General features: G+C 39.7%; 1 protein-coding gene across 1 annotated transcript in view; it reads left to right on the plus strand.

The window, feature by feature from the left end:
* DCHS2 (dachsous cadherin-related 2) overlaps positions 1-4,955 on the plus strand; it is a 98,065-nt gene extending 93,110 nt beyond the window's left edge. Inside the window, exons 19-20 of the mRNA XM_054382945.1 lie at positions 732-870; positions 2,350-4,955. Of these exons, the coding sequence (XP_054238920.1) occupies positions 732-870; positions 2,350-4,955 (2,745 nt within the window). The remainder of the gene's footprint in view (positions 1-731; positions 871-2,349) is intronic.
* Positions 4,956-17,096: the final 12,141 nt, after the last annotated feature.

Consider the following 17,096-nt stretch of genomic DNA (forward strand, 5'->3'; position numbering starts at 1 on the left):
TTTCATATATATGCTTTCCTTATACAGTTTCCCATATATAGCCATTATATACATATAATCTCTCTGTACAGTTATTTGAATCTAACACTTGAAGTTATGATCAAGGTTGCTGCTACATCGTACTGTTAATCTGAAATTGCATTTATAGTGTGGAAGCAAACTTTGGTCACAAAAGTCACAAAACTGTATTTGGACTTCAAATAATGGCAGCTCTTAAGAAGGGAAACAACAACTTTCTTGTTTTCCTAGGTTGTATGAAGAAAAAGGGAAGGGTAATCCAGTAATGATTAAGTGCTCTGGTTCTGGAATCTTCAGGGTACATAGGTTGTTTTTTTATTAATAGACAATCCTGTACTCCAGAGGGGGAGTGCAAACTGTATTCCAAGTACAGAAATCAAAATGTTTCTGAAAGCAGGGAGAAAGATCCATTGTAGGTATACCTTCCACTACTGAAAAAAAGAAATTCAGTAAATCTCTGAACTCATTGTCATAATGGAACAAAGCTAGATTGATATAATCACTCTTTAAAGTTTATGATAGATTTTGGCTATACTGTATGTGGTTTCAGTATCTCAACTCTTTTTATAGTTTTGTTCCAGAAGAAAATGAGTAGGTAAAACTTTCCAAAGCTGGTAACTTTCAATAAGATCATTTGAAGGCAAGTGTATTTTTTTATGTTAAAGATATTTTATTGAGTTCAATCAAAACTGGAATTTTGCTTTATATGTCAGGTGAGATTGCCAGAGCTCATTTCTATGGATGCCACTGTTCTGACAGTCTCTGCTGTGGATGGGGATTCGGAGCATAATGGAATGATTTCCTACAAAATCCTCTCTTCCTCTGAGGGATTTTCCATTGATCACAAGAATGGTGAGTCTGTAAGCATGGTGTATTACTTCAGCTTTTTCAGTGTGAATTGAAGAGTTCTATTGCATTTCCTCACCCACTGCCAGTGATCACTTGGGTTCTGGAAATATTTGGTCACCTGAGTTCGCCATGCATTTTTGTTAAATCTAGTGTTATCTATTGCTGAGAAACTTGGCACGTCAAAGACTGGCAATCTCAGGTTGTCCCAGGACCATGCATGAGACAGATAGTTATGGCATCCTATGGGTGCTATTCTTCTGATTTTTATTTGTTAGAAAAGTTGCTGTGTGGTTTTCGTTGATTCATAACATTTCAGATCATATATTAGATTTCACTCGAGTTCATGTTTTTTCAGTATAAGTTGAACCTATCATAATGGAGCTTCTTTAACAGCTTGGGCAGTATGTTTTTCAGATTGCTTCTTCCAAAGCTTATGTTATCCTGTAATACTAAATGTAATTTAAACATTTTCTAAATTGAGGACATTCTTTCCAAAACCCATAATTTTCTTCAACAGTTAGGAGATGTACAAACTTAAATTTCCTAGCCTGATGTTGTTAAAACTCTAGAAAGTGGGAAAATCTCTCTCTGTCTCTCTCTTTCCTTAGGCATGTGTACCTAAGGTTTTTGGGAATATCAGATTCAGAGATTACTAGGATGTGCAACTGTTGTTCAGTGAGCAGGTTCTTATCACTTCTTGTTCCCAGGGGTTTACATACATGAGCTGAATATTTGAACGCAATGTTTGTTGAGTGATGGTGACTGCAAACACTGAATATACAGTTGTCTCACCCAGTTACAGCTGCTTTCTTTTTATCCATTTGTTACTTTGTATTCAACGAACTGTCTTTGTTTGGCTAGTGGCTGTTTTCAGCTATGATCAGAAAACAGTCATGCATTCTGGGCCCATCTTTCTTTTCAGCCCTCTTTAAGTATTGAAAGGCCACAGTAAGGTCCCCCAAAGCCTTCTCTTCCGCAGACCAAACAACCCCAACATTCTCAGTTCCAGCCCTCTGATCATCTTTGTCGCCCTCCTCTGGATTTGCTTCAAGTTGCACCCCAACCCAGGAGCCGGGACGGTGCCCTTGCCATTGTTGAACCTCATAGAGTTCACATGGGCCCATTTCTTGAGTGCTTGTCTAGATCCCTCTGGACAGTGACCCAGCCCTCTGGTGTGTCAACTGCACCACTCAGCTTGGTGTCATCTTGCCTGCTGAGGGTGCCTCAATGCCACTGTCTGTGTCACTGGTGTTATTAAACAGTACTGGTCCAATTATAGACCACTGAGGCTTACCACTCTTCACTGATCTCCATCCAGACATTGAGCTGTTGAGGCACTACTCTCAGGATGCCAGAGAGTTACTCTAGGGTGTGCAGCCATTACAGTAACTTTCAAATATGATTAGATTTGTCTTTTGAAATCATTTACTTGCCTTAGTGAGTGTGAAGTGTGAGGTTTTGTTAATTCTGGTTTATTTTCAGGTTCAGTGTTCACTGTGGGACCAGTGACACAACTGGAAAACGTTTCCTGTATTCGACTCCTGATAGAAGCCACAGATGGTGGCAGTCCCACTTTGAGTGCAATTACCTCCGTAGAAGTGCACATAGAAGATGTCAATAACTATGCCCCTCAGTTCACAAGGGTTCTGTTCAATCTCAGTGTGAGTGAGGATGCCTCAGTTGGAGAAAGTATCCTCACATTTTCTGCTATCGACCATGACTGGGCACATGAAAACACCTATGTTGAATACTCCATTATTGATGGCAATGCTGCGAATTTATTCTCTGTGGAAACAAACGTGGTGGAGTCAGAAACATCCTACAAACTCGTTGGCAGTCTTGTTTTAAGCAATATTCTTGACAGGGAAATGGCAGCTTCACACAGTTTGGTCCTCCTTGCCTCTAATCGTGGAACACCCTCCTTAAATTCAACTGCTACTGTCCTAATAACTGTACTGGATGTCAATGATAATCCTCCAGTATTTAGTAGCCCAGAATACCACATTCACATCAAAGAAAGCATCCCTGTAGGTAGCCATATCACAGAAGTTACAGCAAACGACTGTGATGCAGGCACTAACGCGGAGATCACTTATGCTATCATCTCTGGAAATGACAGGGGACATTTTCGCATGGATGGGAGAATGGGAGCGGTGGCTTTGATGAAAACGCTGGATTATGAGGATGCCACGACATTCACTTTGGTCATCCAAGCCACAGATGGAGGAGCTGATGTAAAAAATGTGGCTTTTTCTGTTGTTCTTATTAGCATCCTGGATGACAATGATTATGCCCCGCTGTTTCTGTTTCCCAGCCTGAGCTGCACTGTCAGTGAAAATCTGCCTACCTTTTCTTCTGTGTGTGCTGTTAATGCACTGGATTTTGATAAAGGCTCCTATGGACATCTTACCTACTCCATCCAGTCTTCATGTTTGGCTCATCGTGAAGCTCCTAGAGACCATGACATGTTCGTCATCGATCATTTGACAGGAGATATTCTTACAAAGCAAATGTTTGACTATGAAAGTCAGAATAGGTACTGTCTCATCATCCAAGCAAAAGACAAAGGTGATTTGCTGGCTACTGTTACAGTCCAGGTGGATATTGAGGGGACAGATGAATTTGACCCAGTCTTTACACAAGATCAGTATTTCTTTAATCTGCCTGAGAGGAATGAAGCAGGCCAGTTGCTTGGCAGAGTGACAGCATCAGATAGCGATGGTGGACTGGATGGAGTTGTTCATTACTCCCTGCTAAAAACATCTCCATTCTTTTCTGTGAATCAAACTACTGGTAATATTTATTTGACTCAGAGTGTTCACAGAAAGAAAAATAGCAGCAAAAGGAGTGATGACTCCCTGGAATTGTTGGTAAGGGCTCACAGCCCCAAAATTGAGTCAAAGTTCACAATATGCACCGTTCTGGTGAATATCTCCAATTCTGCTGAGTGTTATCCCATACTGTCAGCATACAGACTGACCATTAGCTTTTCAGTCTCCTTGGTAGTGTTCCTACTGCTTGTGGTCGGTCTTGTCGTGCTTATTTTGAGACGTAAGCAGAAAGACTTGATGAACTCTTGTGTGAAAAAAGAAGCTGAAGCCTCCTTAGCTACTGATGTGAATTCAGACTGTGAAGATAAGAACTGCCATAAAATCCAGAGTACTGAGAGCAGTATGCTTCCCATGGGTGCTATAGCAGAATGGTTGAACCTAGCAGGAATCAGAGAAGGGAAGGATGATGCTGGCCCCTGCAGGCATTCAGACTCCAGTGGCCATGGTTCTACTGAAGGAGAAACTGCAGAGGATGAGGAAATCAAAAGGATCAATGATCATCCTTGCAGAAAGAGTACTGACTCAATGCTTAGTGAGTGTGGCTCACGGGTGCCAGATTCGGGGATCCCGAGAGAGTCTGATCAGCTTTCCTGTGAATCTGGTGAATTGGATTACATGGCCACCACACAAAGCATGGAGAGTGTGCAGGCCATTAAAGGAGAGGGCAGAGAAGAAGCCTGTGAGACAGCCTATGCATATAAAATGCTGTCTCAAATGCTGAAGAAAATGGGAATAAAAGAGAAAGACGTAATGACAGACCTGACAAGAGAATATATCTTGATGCCAGAGAGGCAGGACTCTGGGTACGATTCACTTGCAACTCTTAGCACCTCTGATGAGGATTTTGGAGGTGGCTATAACTGGGAACCCAGATTTCAACCTTTTGCCTTGGTGTTTAATGATATTGCAAAACTGAAAGATGAGAATGTACACATTCATAGCTTCCCTAAGGAGAAGTCTTCTGTTTTCCCTCCTCCCTTGATAACATCAGTAGCTCAGCCTGGTGTAAGGACAGTGCCACCACGAATGCCAAATACAGTATCAGGACAAACATTTAAAAAACATCCTCGTTCTCCCCTTATGCATAGTCCTGAATACCCTCCACCAACCATGACTCCCAGTTTTTCTCCCTCTCTCTCTTTACTTACTATACAGCCACCTACTGCTCCTTCAGTAATGTCTGATAGGAAAATGATAGGAATGTGTCTTATTGATCCAAGCCATGAACTTGCAACAGAGGAAGAAATTCAGGTTTAGTTTATTAACTGACAGTTTACAGTAAAAATAATTTTAAAAAAAGGCTTAAAGGGTATTTTGTTACTGTTTATCAAGAAGAATATGCCTGTCAGAGCTATCTCACCAGTATCCTTTCTCTCTTTATAAGCTGAACAAGTTGAAGTATAAAAATAGCCACAAAGGTGCTAACTATCCATGTTGTTCTTCCCAGAATATACTGTAAGGCCACGAGGCTTCTCTTTCAGCTCCCAACTGTGGTTTTCTATGTAAATAGCACAGCAAAATGCCTGATGACCAGCTTAACCAATTTTACTGGGTTTATCATAAAACATGTCAACAACAAAACAAACCATAAAAAAGGTATTGAGTCTCTACTGTGGAAAAGCTTTATTAGCATGCTGGTAGATTCTGACTGCTTCTGTGATGGTATTAGAAGAGGGTACCTGAGGGATGTGCATGTACAGCAAGATTTGGGCTTGAGTGTAGGTCTGTTCTCCCAAGTAGCAAGTGACAGGATGAGAGGAAATGGCCTCAAGGTTTTCTAAGGGAGATTTAGATTGGATATTAAAAGAAATGTCTTCATTGGAATGTGCTCCCCAGGGAGGTGGTTGAATCTGCATCCCTGGAGGAGACACGGAGATGTGGTGCTAAGGGACATGGTTTAGCACCAGGCTTGGTCGAGTTGGACTTGATCCTGAAGGTCTTTTCCAACTGAAACAGTTCTGTGATCCTATGCTGCTATGCAAGAATGCTCTTTTTAAAGCTGGCATTTTTTCTTTGTACTGCTATGGATTATGAAACAGGACTTAGCTTAGGAATTTATTGGGTAGACAAATGTTACTAATAAAGGAGACAGGATGATAAGTTTTATAGTCAGATAAAAGCCTGTGCCAGGGAGAGGAAAGCAAAGAAGAGGAGTCATTCCCAGTTCTTATCTGAACATGGAGTACCAGTTTAAGCCCATTATTTCAAAATTAGTGTTATTTTCCACCTGTTAAACAGGCTGTAGAAAGCATAATGTTGACTCTTAGGTCTTAACTTGCAATTTCTAATACAATGAGAAGTGTTCTTTGTGGTGTTCAATTCTGTGCAGTTAGTTTCAGGAGGCACACGTGGCTCAGGAGTACCTTTTCTATATAGTCAACAGCTTAGCTGATGTCATTTTGGTTCCAGATGGTAATGGTCAAGTGGGAGCTATTGCTTTGAGGAACAATGAACACATACTGTGCTGACAGGGAGTCATTTTTCCAGTAGGTTATCAGTGGAAGAATAAATGCTGTACACAGCAAAACTGTCTGATCTTTCACATTGATGGATATGAAGTGGTAGCTGTGGCCTCATTTCATGTATAGAGTCTAGGCTCATGGAAAAGTAGCATTTTCTTCACTATTATTATTGTGAAAAATGCAATGTTGTTAACATGAGAAATCATTAGAAAACATTCAGTCCTATTTAACACAAGATTTGAACAGTTCTACTTAAAGTTTCTGAAAGGCTTGTTCCTGTTTGTGCTCTTTTTTTTCTCCTGTGAATGCAGGTTGGTTTTGATGCCTTTCTGAAAAATTAGATAATGTTTTACATTGTATTTATCAAGGACATGGTATAGACAGTGCATACTTTGTGCACCTCTTGAGTGTTACAGCAATCTTTTCCTTGTCTCTTACCTATCTGCTCATTCTGTATCAAAGGGGAAGTGACAGCCTGATACATTGTTGTTTCATGTATAATCAGACTTAAAAATATGTCCGTTGAAACAAGTGTCCACAATAAATCATGAGTAATTCTTTTAGCTTCACTGTTTTCTTTTTCCTTAAGTAAACAGTATAACTTTTATAATTTATCAGCAGTTTAATACCAGCTTGCCTCAAAGAGGCTGTGTTGCTTTGCAGTTCTGCACACTAGTTTTAGCACTTTGGAGAAGGTACAGAACTTGTTAGTGGAAAATCATATTAAGCTCAAAATGCATAAGCTATAAAATAAAAGACAGCTATCTCTTCTGGAATTTTGGCTGCCTGCCTTCTGGATTTGCTTGTTGGCAGCCTTGAAAACACTGGTGTAAATCACTACCAAATGGATATCAAAATTCCATCTACCAGTAGTAATCATCAAATTGACATTCAGATTCCTGTGCAGAGAGGAAAGGCCTTCATATTTTTAGTGAATATATAATTTGCAGATTATTAAAATATATACCTGTTTTCTAAAATTCTACTAAAACCACTGGTTACCTACACAAGTCCTTATTCAGTTTGTATTTTATCTTCAGCTGAAGACAGGAATGGTTCCTAAAGTAGTTTCAGATATAACCAGTCCAAATGAAAGTGAACCCTTGTTGCAAAGTCTCTTGCACTGATGATTCCTACCATATTTTATATTTGATTGCTGTCATTTCTATGTGCTATATAGTCACTTGTTTTCTTCAACTGACATGTAGTTTCCTGAAGAACTGTGTTTACCTCTTCTCTTTGTGAGATCTCTAAGCCAAAAAGTGCTACCTTGTGTGGCAGTTTAGGCTGGGTGCCCCCTGCCACTGCCGCATGAGATACACCTCTGGTGTCCTGGGTGCCCACCCACAGGGGTGGACACAGGAAACGACGTATTTCTACCCATAAGTCCTGCACCCTATAAGGCCATCTGCAAAGTCATTCTCTTCCTCTTTCTTCCCTCTCTGCTCCCACGGGAGATGTCCTCTCTTATCGGGTAATGCTGGGGGAGTATCCTCAAGGCCTCTTAGGCCTGTCTAGGCCTAATGCCAGGAGGAGAATGGAGGGGGGGCAGTCTCAGACCTGGCCAGCCTGAGACTTGCCTAGCAGTGGGAGGGGGAAGAAAGAGCCCTGGGGGGTTTGGGTTTACCCTCAGGTGGGAAGAAGGGAAGGATTGGGAAGCTTTGGGAATTTTGTGAGGGGTTCTGTACGCTTTGGGATACTCTTTGTCACTATGCTTTGTAGTTTGTAGGTTTTTTTTTTGTAGCTTCACCAATTGCTTTTCCATTTAAACTTTCCATCACTCTCCAATCTGTTTGTGTGAGTCTCATTCTTTTGTCCCTTTCGGGGCAAGAGACGATCTGTCTGGCCCCAAACCAGCACAGATTTTTAGGTAGCAGAGGATGGTTCCGATCCATCGACCTCTGGGTTATGGGCCCAGCATGCTTCCGCTGCTTGACAAAAATTTTTACTAGAACATCAGCTAGCACCAGACTGTGCCAGCATGGCTTCATACTTTGAAAATTCCACTGTAAATGCAACATTTTTTTAAATGCTGGAAATATTGTGGATGCCTAAGCAAAAGAAAAGAGGTCTTAGAGAAAGGAAAACTGAGGATCTAAAACTTTCTGGTTTAGGCTTGCACTTGAAATTGCTATTAGGGCTATTCCTCATAAAAAGACAGATGCTTTTCTTCTAAAATATATTAAATATAATGGAGCATCTGTAAGGAATACAGACAGGCATCAGGGTAGGCTGGAGCTGCAGAATGGCTCAGTTTCTCGACACAGGTATAACTTGAGCAATGTAGAAAATATAAAATTCTTTAGCTGATGATAATCACAAAAATAAGAATTGCTGCTCTGTTACTGTGTAAATATTTGGCTGACCCAAACAAGTCCTGTGCCCACTGAATCATTTGATGCCAAATCATAGGCCTGAAAATGCAGGTACAATGGTGAAGGACTGAACTGATCCAGCATGGTGTTCAAAATGTCAGCTGAAAATGTTTTCAATATTATGTTCAAACCATACTACAAACTACACTCAAAACTGATGTCTACATCACATTATCCACTTGAAAATAATGTTACATTTAACACTTCTTTTTATAGCTTAGACTATTTAACACAGTCCTGGACTTTCCTCTCCTTCCCTAAGGCTGCTTATTAGCTGCCTTAGAAAACAGAAGTTGAGCTGTTGATTGTGAGAGCCTAACCTAGAGAAATACTTTGCTGCAACTTATGTGTGCCTACAGCATTTAGCTGAACATTTTCAAATGGGAAATGCAGAAGTTTCTAAAATGCTCTTACTGGTGCTATAACCATAAAAAATGAGTAGCAAGTCAAGCTTGCTTGAATTGACCTCAGAAATTTCTTCCTCAAGCCCTATCTGGCTGGGTGTAGACTCATTTCCAGCATCTCCCTTTTAACAAACTGTAGGGTTCATTTCATTTTGAAAGGTTTGAATGTACTGGGTTCTGATCCAAGACTCCAAGACTTCTTCCACTGATTTCTGTGGGACTTGAATAAAAAATGCACCTGAAAGAAATGGACAACATGTGTGCCTCCCTGGTACTGTAACAAGAGTCCCTGGCAGCAGAGAACTGGCTCCCTGGCATGCAGGGCTGTAAACCAGCAGGAAGGAGCATTAAAAGAAGGGAAATCAAGAGTCTGGAAAAGAGACTAGAACCAGCATGAGGCAGGGGTGGGCTGATTTGGAGGTTCCTTTATGCTTCACTGATGCAAGCCTTGCTTTTTATGCTTATTTTGGAGTGACTTTTAGAGAAGTCTGAGAAGGTCTATAAGACAAAGGTCATATACTGTTTCCTTGTTCTACAGTCTGCTGCTCCATTTATTACTGCATTTACTGAATGCACAGAATAATCATGCCTTCAGACAGCAATTTCTCTGCTTGTCTTTGTCTTGTGAACACTTTGCCTGAGGTCAAGCGCTGGGTAGAATTAGTCTTCAAAATGATCCTAATAACTGTTAACATTAAGGTATCCAGGAAAGATCTGGGGGTTATTGAGTGGTTGTTGGAGTTTTTAGGTTTGGTCAGGGGTTGCAGGGAGAGGGTGTGGGGTTTTTGAGAGAGGCACATTGTATTTTTTCAAATTTAAGCTGAACCCCAGAGTCATATAGCTGTTACACTTTGAATTTTGGCTTCTGTCACATTAGTGGAGCATCTTGTGCCATTAATCATACATTCACTAGGCAGAAACTGACGAGTTTCAGCAGTCTTCTCTATTCTCTAACTGCAGAAAATTACCTATAGCTTTGTTGCCTGTGCTTGATCAGTGATACCTTTGAACATAACCAATTTTCCTCCAGAATTTTTCAATGTCCAGCTAAAATGTTCCAGTGTTTCATCCCTTGTAGGTTTCTTGTAACTTTTAATAATTGAAGACTGGGGGTTCTGATCCCTAATTGGTTAAGGTGTGAAGCCAAGATGTGAATGTTCTGTATTAAAATAATGTGGTATGTTCCATCCTTGTAATTAAATATAAATGAGGGTTTAGTAACACATGCCTGTCTTACCAGAAGTTTCTGGATGGGTTTTAATGAGGTATTTTGTGACTTAAATTGAGTTAAGTAGTGATATTTATACCATAGAAACAAAAAGCAACAAGGAAATTCGATTACTGCTAGAAATGATGGAGCACGGAGGACATCTCAATAACTGAATTTTAAAGCATGACACCCAGTAAAAGGCACACCCTGTTCATCTGCTTGCTTGAGACATGACCTGCATAGGAAGATCCTGCAGCAGTTAAGACTGCTTGGTAGTGCTTTGGGGAGGACAGCTGTCAGTCCTTGGTTACAGCTCTTTTGGTTTGTAGCAACGACAGTGCTTACATGTATAAACAGAAGTGTCTAGTATTGTATCCCATGGCAGAATCTGTGGCTCTGTGGCAGTAGTGGGAGCCAGTGGAATACTGTCTAACCCATCACCTGCTGAGCTGCTTAATTTACAAAAAAACCTGCCTCAAATAATAACAAAAGGGTATTCCTCCTAAAAGAGAGTCATTATGAATGAGCAGAATCCAGTGACTGCTGCTTACATGCCTTTGAAATGTGTGTACATTTGTCTACTGTGTCTAACCAGAGATGTTGTATCAGCAATGAACGTTTGTGACCAGCGAGGTAAGATGGACTGAAGTGTGTGCAGTTGAAAGGAAGAGCAAAGATACAAACAGACATGGAGCAGATGTCTTAGTGAGGACTTTCTGTTAAGTAGAACTGAGGGCCTGCAAGCTCAGCTGGTCCAGAAAACAGTACTGTGCTGCCTGCCAGGGACAGAATTACCGTTGAAGATATGATAATGTGAAATAACTTCTGAGGAATAAAAAAAAAAACGCTTCCTTTGCTCACTTGTGGTCTCAATACAAAAGGAACTCTCTGCAGGAGTCTGTAAAGGATAATGGTGAGAAGTTGATGCTTCAAGACCTTGCAGACTAGATGATCCTCTGCAGAGTTCTGACAGTCTCTCAAGAAGAAGTAAAGGGTAGGGGAAGGCAGTGCAAAGAAAGTCAGGGAGGAAGGAAAAATCAGGTGAGTGGGGAAGGGATAAGGGAGAAATCACAGAGACAAGAGCTTTGAAGGTTTACTAAACTAAACAGAGCCCTGATCAAATTCATATAACTTTGAAACTTGTGCTGCTTTGAGCAGGAGGTTGAATTACAAACTTCAAGAGGTCTTTTCTGACCTAAATTATTCTGCAACACTGATTGTAACAAAGAATGTTGCAATGAGGAACAGTGATCAGGTAGATGATGCAGTAATGAAAGGTCAGGTATGAACACTGAATGAAACTGAACAGTTACAGCTGAAGTTCGTGTATGGTCCTCAAAAAGATTCTTTGCAGCATGGTGAAATTTCCACTGCTCAAGCAAGTATAATAGTTATAATTAGAACACAAGTGTCAAACAAATGCGTGCAGTCCAGGAGAGCAGAACTAAAGGCAAAAGGTGATGTGGTATCACCATATATTGCTAATGTGATAGTCTGTAATGAAGTGGGAAAGGACAGGAAAAATACAGCTGGTTTGGGTTACTGTCACTTTGGAAGAGGCTAATAAAAAAACCCTCCTTTTAGTTTTGGTTGGTTACAAAACTTGCTGTGTTCTCGAAGGTTGGCTTAGACACAGGGATTTATGTACACATCAGATTTCCTGTAATTGTACTGCTAGGATGGTTCTCTGTAATAATATACATGTGGCTGGTGGACAGATACTAGTCATGCTAGGACCATCTAGAGCTAACAGGTTTATTCACACAGTTAATAGGAAATGGTGATCTATTTTAATTTTTATTTTGATAAGTAATTGACATGTCAAGGAAGACAAGGCTGTAGAAAACAAGCTTGTATCTGTAAGCAAAAATGTCTTCTTTAAAATATGAAAAAAAACCCACAAACAAACACCAATGCCCAGAACCTCTTCAGATGGAGAAATAGGTAACTAAGAATTATATCACTCAGCCATATGAACTAGATTAGGTCTAAGCAGACTGATTTGAATATCTGAAGCTGTACAGCCACATACTTTGCTCCAGCTGATAAATTCAAAGTGTATTAGGTCAAGTGAAACATCACACTGGCACAGTTACACTACCCAAGACAGCTTTGATCATATTCTTTTGTGTCATGTAAGCTAAATTCTAGGATTACTGACTTCAAAGAGTAAAGTTTCATAAATACAGAAGTGATGACATTGGGATCCAGTAGTCTGAATGTTGTGAAAGGTTGGAATTGTATCAAGTTAAAGATGTGAACATTAGCAGGAACTGTCTGAAAGACTATCAAGGGCACAGAAAACAGGGTACAGACTGTGCAGTAAGCAATGCTTGGGTTTTAAAGGGGACAGAATGTAAGGATTGCAAAAAGTCAGACTTAAGAAAATTGCAAAGACCGAAGGTTCTTTGCTCATAAAAAGGGAGAAAATAGGTAGGAACCCTGAAAAATGAGATATTAAAAATAACCTCTCCTTGTTTTGCTCTAGACTGTGTAATTGTCATTGTCACTAAATAATGTTGGAAGTTCTTTATGTTCTTCAGTAGTACAAACTGGAAAGGTATACTGAACACTTCTGAATTAACAGTGCTTCACATAGTTGTATTTGAATAAAGAAATTACTTTGATTTGCACAGAGTAAGTAAATACTATTGTTTGGAAAAGTTCCATAAAACATGACTGCAAATACAGGGGAGAATATGCTGAGATGATGGTATCCAGGATTGTTAGTATTGGCATGGACTTCAGTGCTCTTAAAGGCACCATAACTTAAGAGAGCTCTGTTTAATCCATTAGGCTATCTGGAACTGCCACTTCTCAACGTGAAATTTGAATCAATAGAGTTGTTTCAAAGTCTGCCCAAGAATTCTAATATTTTAAAAAGTATTTTGCTTGAATTTTCATTGTGGTATTTTGAAATGTAATAAAGATGATAATATTTGATGAATAACGAATGAAAATTCAAAGACAGAGACATTTAAACTCCCATTTTCACAAATCTGCCTCTTTGTCCTATTCTGTTTCCCTGTCTTGCATTGCTGAATCATCTCACTGCATTTTAGAGATGTGAAAGTAAGAAAGATATGTATATGGGATATATAGACAGATTGTAACATTTTCAGAATGGGGTCTGAAAATGTTCTTGGAAAGATGCACTTTTTCTGACTAAAGATGCTGTGAGCGAGTTATGTAGGTCATCTCCAAGAAACAACAATAAGGCCTTCAGAGTATTTCACACCACAGTGTGCTCCAGGGATGCCTGATGTTTCACAGTATCTTATTTGTAAAATATTTTAGTAAGTTTTAAAGTTTTATTGTTTCTATTTCTATCTCTGCCTGTAAAGCCAAGCTCCATTAATGCCACAAACCCAACTCTAAAGGATTCTGGGAGAGGAGAGGAACTATAAATAATACATTTAGGAACCTCTAAAAATGATTTGAAGAATGTTTTTGGCACGCTTCTTAGCAGGGAATATCTCATGATCAGCCACAGATATTTTTAACCATGGACAGTTAGGTAGGAAGAGCTTCCTGGCTTTTTAATGGAATTAAATCTCATTTGCAGCCTAGGAGGGTCATTAAGCTTATCAGTAGTTTTTGTTTGGAGCAGGCTGATTTCCCTGGGAAGATTTGTAGTTTATTTTGGGGAAGACAAGGAAAGTGTTACCCTGCTTGCGGGGGTCTGCATCCAAGGCCCCTGTGCAAATGGAAGTACTGCAGCTGGATCCCGAGTTCATGGCTGCAGAAAGGCTGCAAAATGTCCTTATGTGGCTGAAGGGCTGGATCAGTTACCGGATGTTATGCATTAGAGACCAGAATCTGCATGGTTTTCTGTGGAAATTTTGGAGTAAACACCCCAAATAGTAGTATTTTCTCACCAGGAACTTGCCCAGCAGGTTTGTTGTTGTTTTAAGTGATTGTTGGTGTTTTAATTAACTGGGTTTTCCTATCAATACTTCTCCTGGTCAAAATGCTGTAATACAAACACAATGCAAACAGTTCTCTTCCCCAAATGGCTTCTAAGCCAGAGGCTCCTTTCTGTGAAAGGATACAGGAGAAAGAAATCCCAGTCCCACTTTTTTTTTTTTTTTCCCAGTTCTCTCTAATATCTTTCCTGCTTCTTGGCATCATCCTCAAGGTTTCTTTCTTTTCAATATCTCTAAGTATAAAACTGTAACTTAGCCACCTGGGAATAATACATTTGAATCCAGTTCTCCTCCAGGGCTTTAGTGGGTTCTCTTAGATAGATGGAAGAGTGCTCACAACATGAAAATCACATCATTTTATGCTTCCCTCCACAATAAATACACCATTTTATGATTTTCACAAAGCTCTGCTCAGAACCCAAATTTATGAGTGAGAAACAACTTTAATGAAGACACTGTAGACCTAGAGAAACAAGAAAAGAAGTAGCCTTTCTGTGGGAGCAGAAATGGCCAGTGGTTGAGACGCCTTTGGAAGCATGTACTTAAATCCTGTGCAGTTTCACATTCAGATATAGAAGATGTGCCTCCATGTAGCTTGAAGAATTTCTATAATTCTCTGCTGGCTTTCACTAAAGGGAAAAAAAAATCTTCAGCTCCCTTTATTCAGCTTCTTTTATTTGAGACATTTTAAATGCTTTTCTTGCTTTTTCGTCTTCTGATTTCCTCAGTTTTGGTGTATTTCAACACTGTAAAAGCATCCTCGGTATTTAAGCTGCTCTAAGGACTGCAGAGCCAGATTCTTTTCTTTGTTACGCTCCCTTAAATGTTAAACAGTTCCTGTCATTTGCACAAGGTAAAGGCAAACCAGATTCTAGTTCAAGGAATAACTCTTTGCTTGACAGTGGCTGCTGAAGAACAAACCTTCTTGAAGAGGAAAGCTGGAAGCTGGGCAAACAGATAAAAAGGGAAGTGAACTGAATGCTCTCTCAAATCCTGTGGTTGTCAGATGTCTTGGCACAAGTGTCAGGTTCCTTTTTTTTTTTTTTTTTTTTTTTTTTTTTGGTGGAGTCCCTGAATTGCAGCTCTAAGTTTTAAGCCAGGTCCTGCAGTTTGTGTCTTTGAAATGTGCTTTGTTCTCTGGTGTGTTCCTGAGGTGATCCATCCATGGCTAGGACGGACTTTAAAGTTGTAATCCAGTTTTTGTGGGGGAAAAAAGGTAACCCATCAAAATAAGAGGAACTCTTGAGGATAAATTCCTTAATCTGTGTCTTGCTTCCTGTAGTCCTGCCCACTTACTGTAAAACTATTTAGCACACAATCAAAGTCTTTCTATGGCAAGTGACAAAAACTGAGAACTCAACTAGAGGAGTTGGGAGCCCATAAAAGAAAAGGTAATTTAGGGCTTCTTACAGAAACAACTATGTTTTGTTGCCAGATTTCAAAGCTGACTCTTTGGTTGGATCTGACTTGGTTCTTGCTTGCTTATGCCAAGATGGTTCAGAATATTTCAGCCCTTCCTGCCCTGGTTATTAGAGGTTGATTAACCTAACAGTAAAATACATTTTGACTGTTTGGGAAAGAATACAGGAGTTGTTTTTTGTACCAGATGCTTATTATATTTTAATCTAGAATACTGCTGAAATTAATATTGAAAGGAATTCTGCATTTTGAAAGAAATAGGAATTGTCATGGACTTTATTTGTGTTTCCAGGTTTTATTCAGTTATAGCTGCATCTTTACAAAAGGTTGAAACTTGCAAAGCAGTCAAAGCCTAAGATTTTGGAGAATTTAAGAAATTGTCTTTTCTTCCTAACTGAATTTCCCCCAGGTCATCCATTATAGTGTTTTTAATATTGAACATGATTCCAGTGCCATGTTCTTGCATTGTCTGTGTGACACCTGGCTAACCCTTTTTGTGCACTTAGTTTTCTCAAGGGCTCAGAATTTGGCGTTGTGCACTTTGATGAAGGACAGAATAGGTAAATATACTAAACTAGAAACACAGATAAGCTTTTGAGGGAAAAGAGAAATGTACAATAAGTGAAAATCATATAAATAACTTCTAGGGGCCCATGTTTTAGTATTGCCTGATAGATAACAATATTTCCTGGTGATGCATAAATTCAAGGTAGTAATCTGTCATGCGTTGTCCAAATGTCATACACTTTAAAAGCAGGGGGAAAGCACAATAGCAATTTTCAGATGAGTAAGATTGGTGTTGCCTTTCTTTATTCTTGTATTTATAGATTGTGTCAAAAAAAAAAAAAGGTTGCTTTTGCAATTAGTTGTCCAAGGAAATGATTCCCAGAAGAGGAATCTTATTTTAAAGAGCTATAAATTGACATGGTGGGAATAGCTTCATAAGAATTTCTTTGAAGATTAATGCAAGTAGTGAAACCTTTCAGGTATTGTGGGCACCAAGTAAACAAAGATGTGCAAATGAGTGGCACCTAGGTATAAGGAAATACTTCAGGAAACCTCTCAGAAAATGTCATTGTGTGAAGCTGGGGCTATATTTTGGTTTTTTCTTTGCTTGATGCTGTCTTATACAATTTCTTACATTGTTTCAAGTCCAGCTGAGCTTTAAAAACAATCAGATGCGGCCACTATCAAAAGAAATGCTCACTCCAAAAAGCAGAGAGGGAAGTTCAAGTAGCCTAGCTTGGTCACTGACCGTATCAATTTCCTAAGCATTTGGCCCTACTAAGGTTCTTGCCTAGTCTGATTTGTATACTCAGTCAGTGTACTCCTTACAGACACAGCAGGTGCCTCTGGAGACGTGCTGCTAAGCAATCAGCTGTTTAACTTTGTTGACTCCATAAAGGAACATTTAAAGATGATTGAACCACTGTCAGCGTAGCATGGAGTTCACAGTGAACAGCAGGAATCTCAGATTGCCTCTGTTCACCAGGACTCATCTTGTTCCCTGGCTGCAAAGGAGTTAAAGCACTCATCCAAGAAATAGATTGATCAGGAAGACCTATCACTTATCACCACCGTTTTTAGCTCAGGGGAGTCACT

Source organism: Indicator indicator, chromosome 8 (assembly GCF_027791375.1).
Source record: "Indicator indicator isolate 239-I01 chromosome 8, UM_Iind_1.1, whole genome shotgun sequence".
Lineage (NCBI taxonomy): Eukaryota > Metazoa > Chordata > Aves > Piciformes > Indicatoridae > Indicator > Indicator indicator.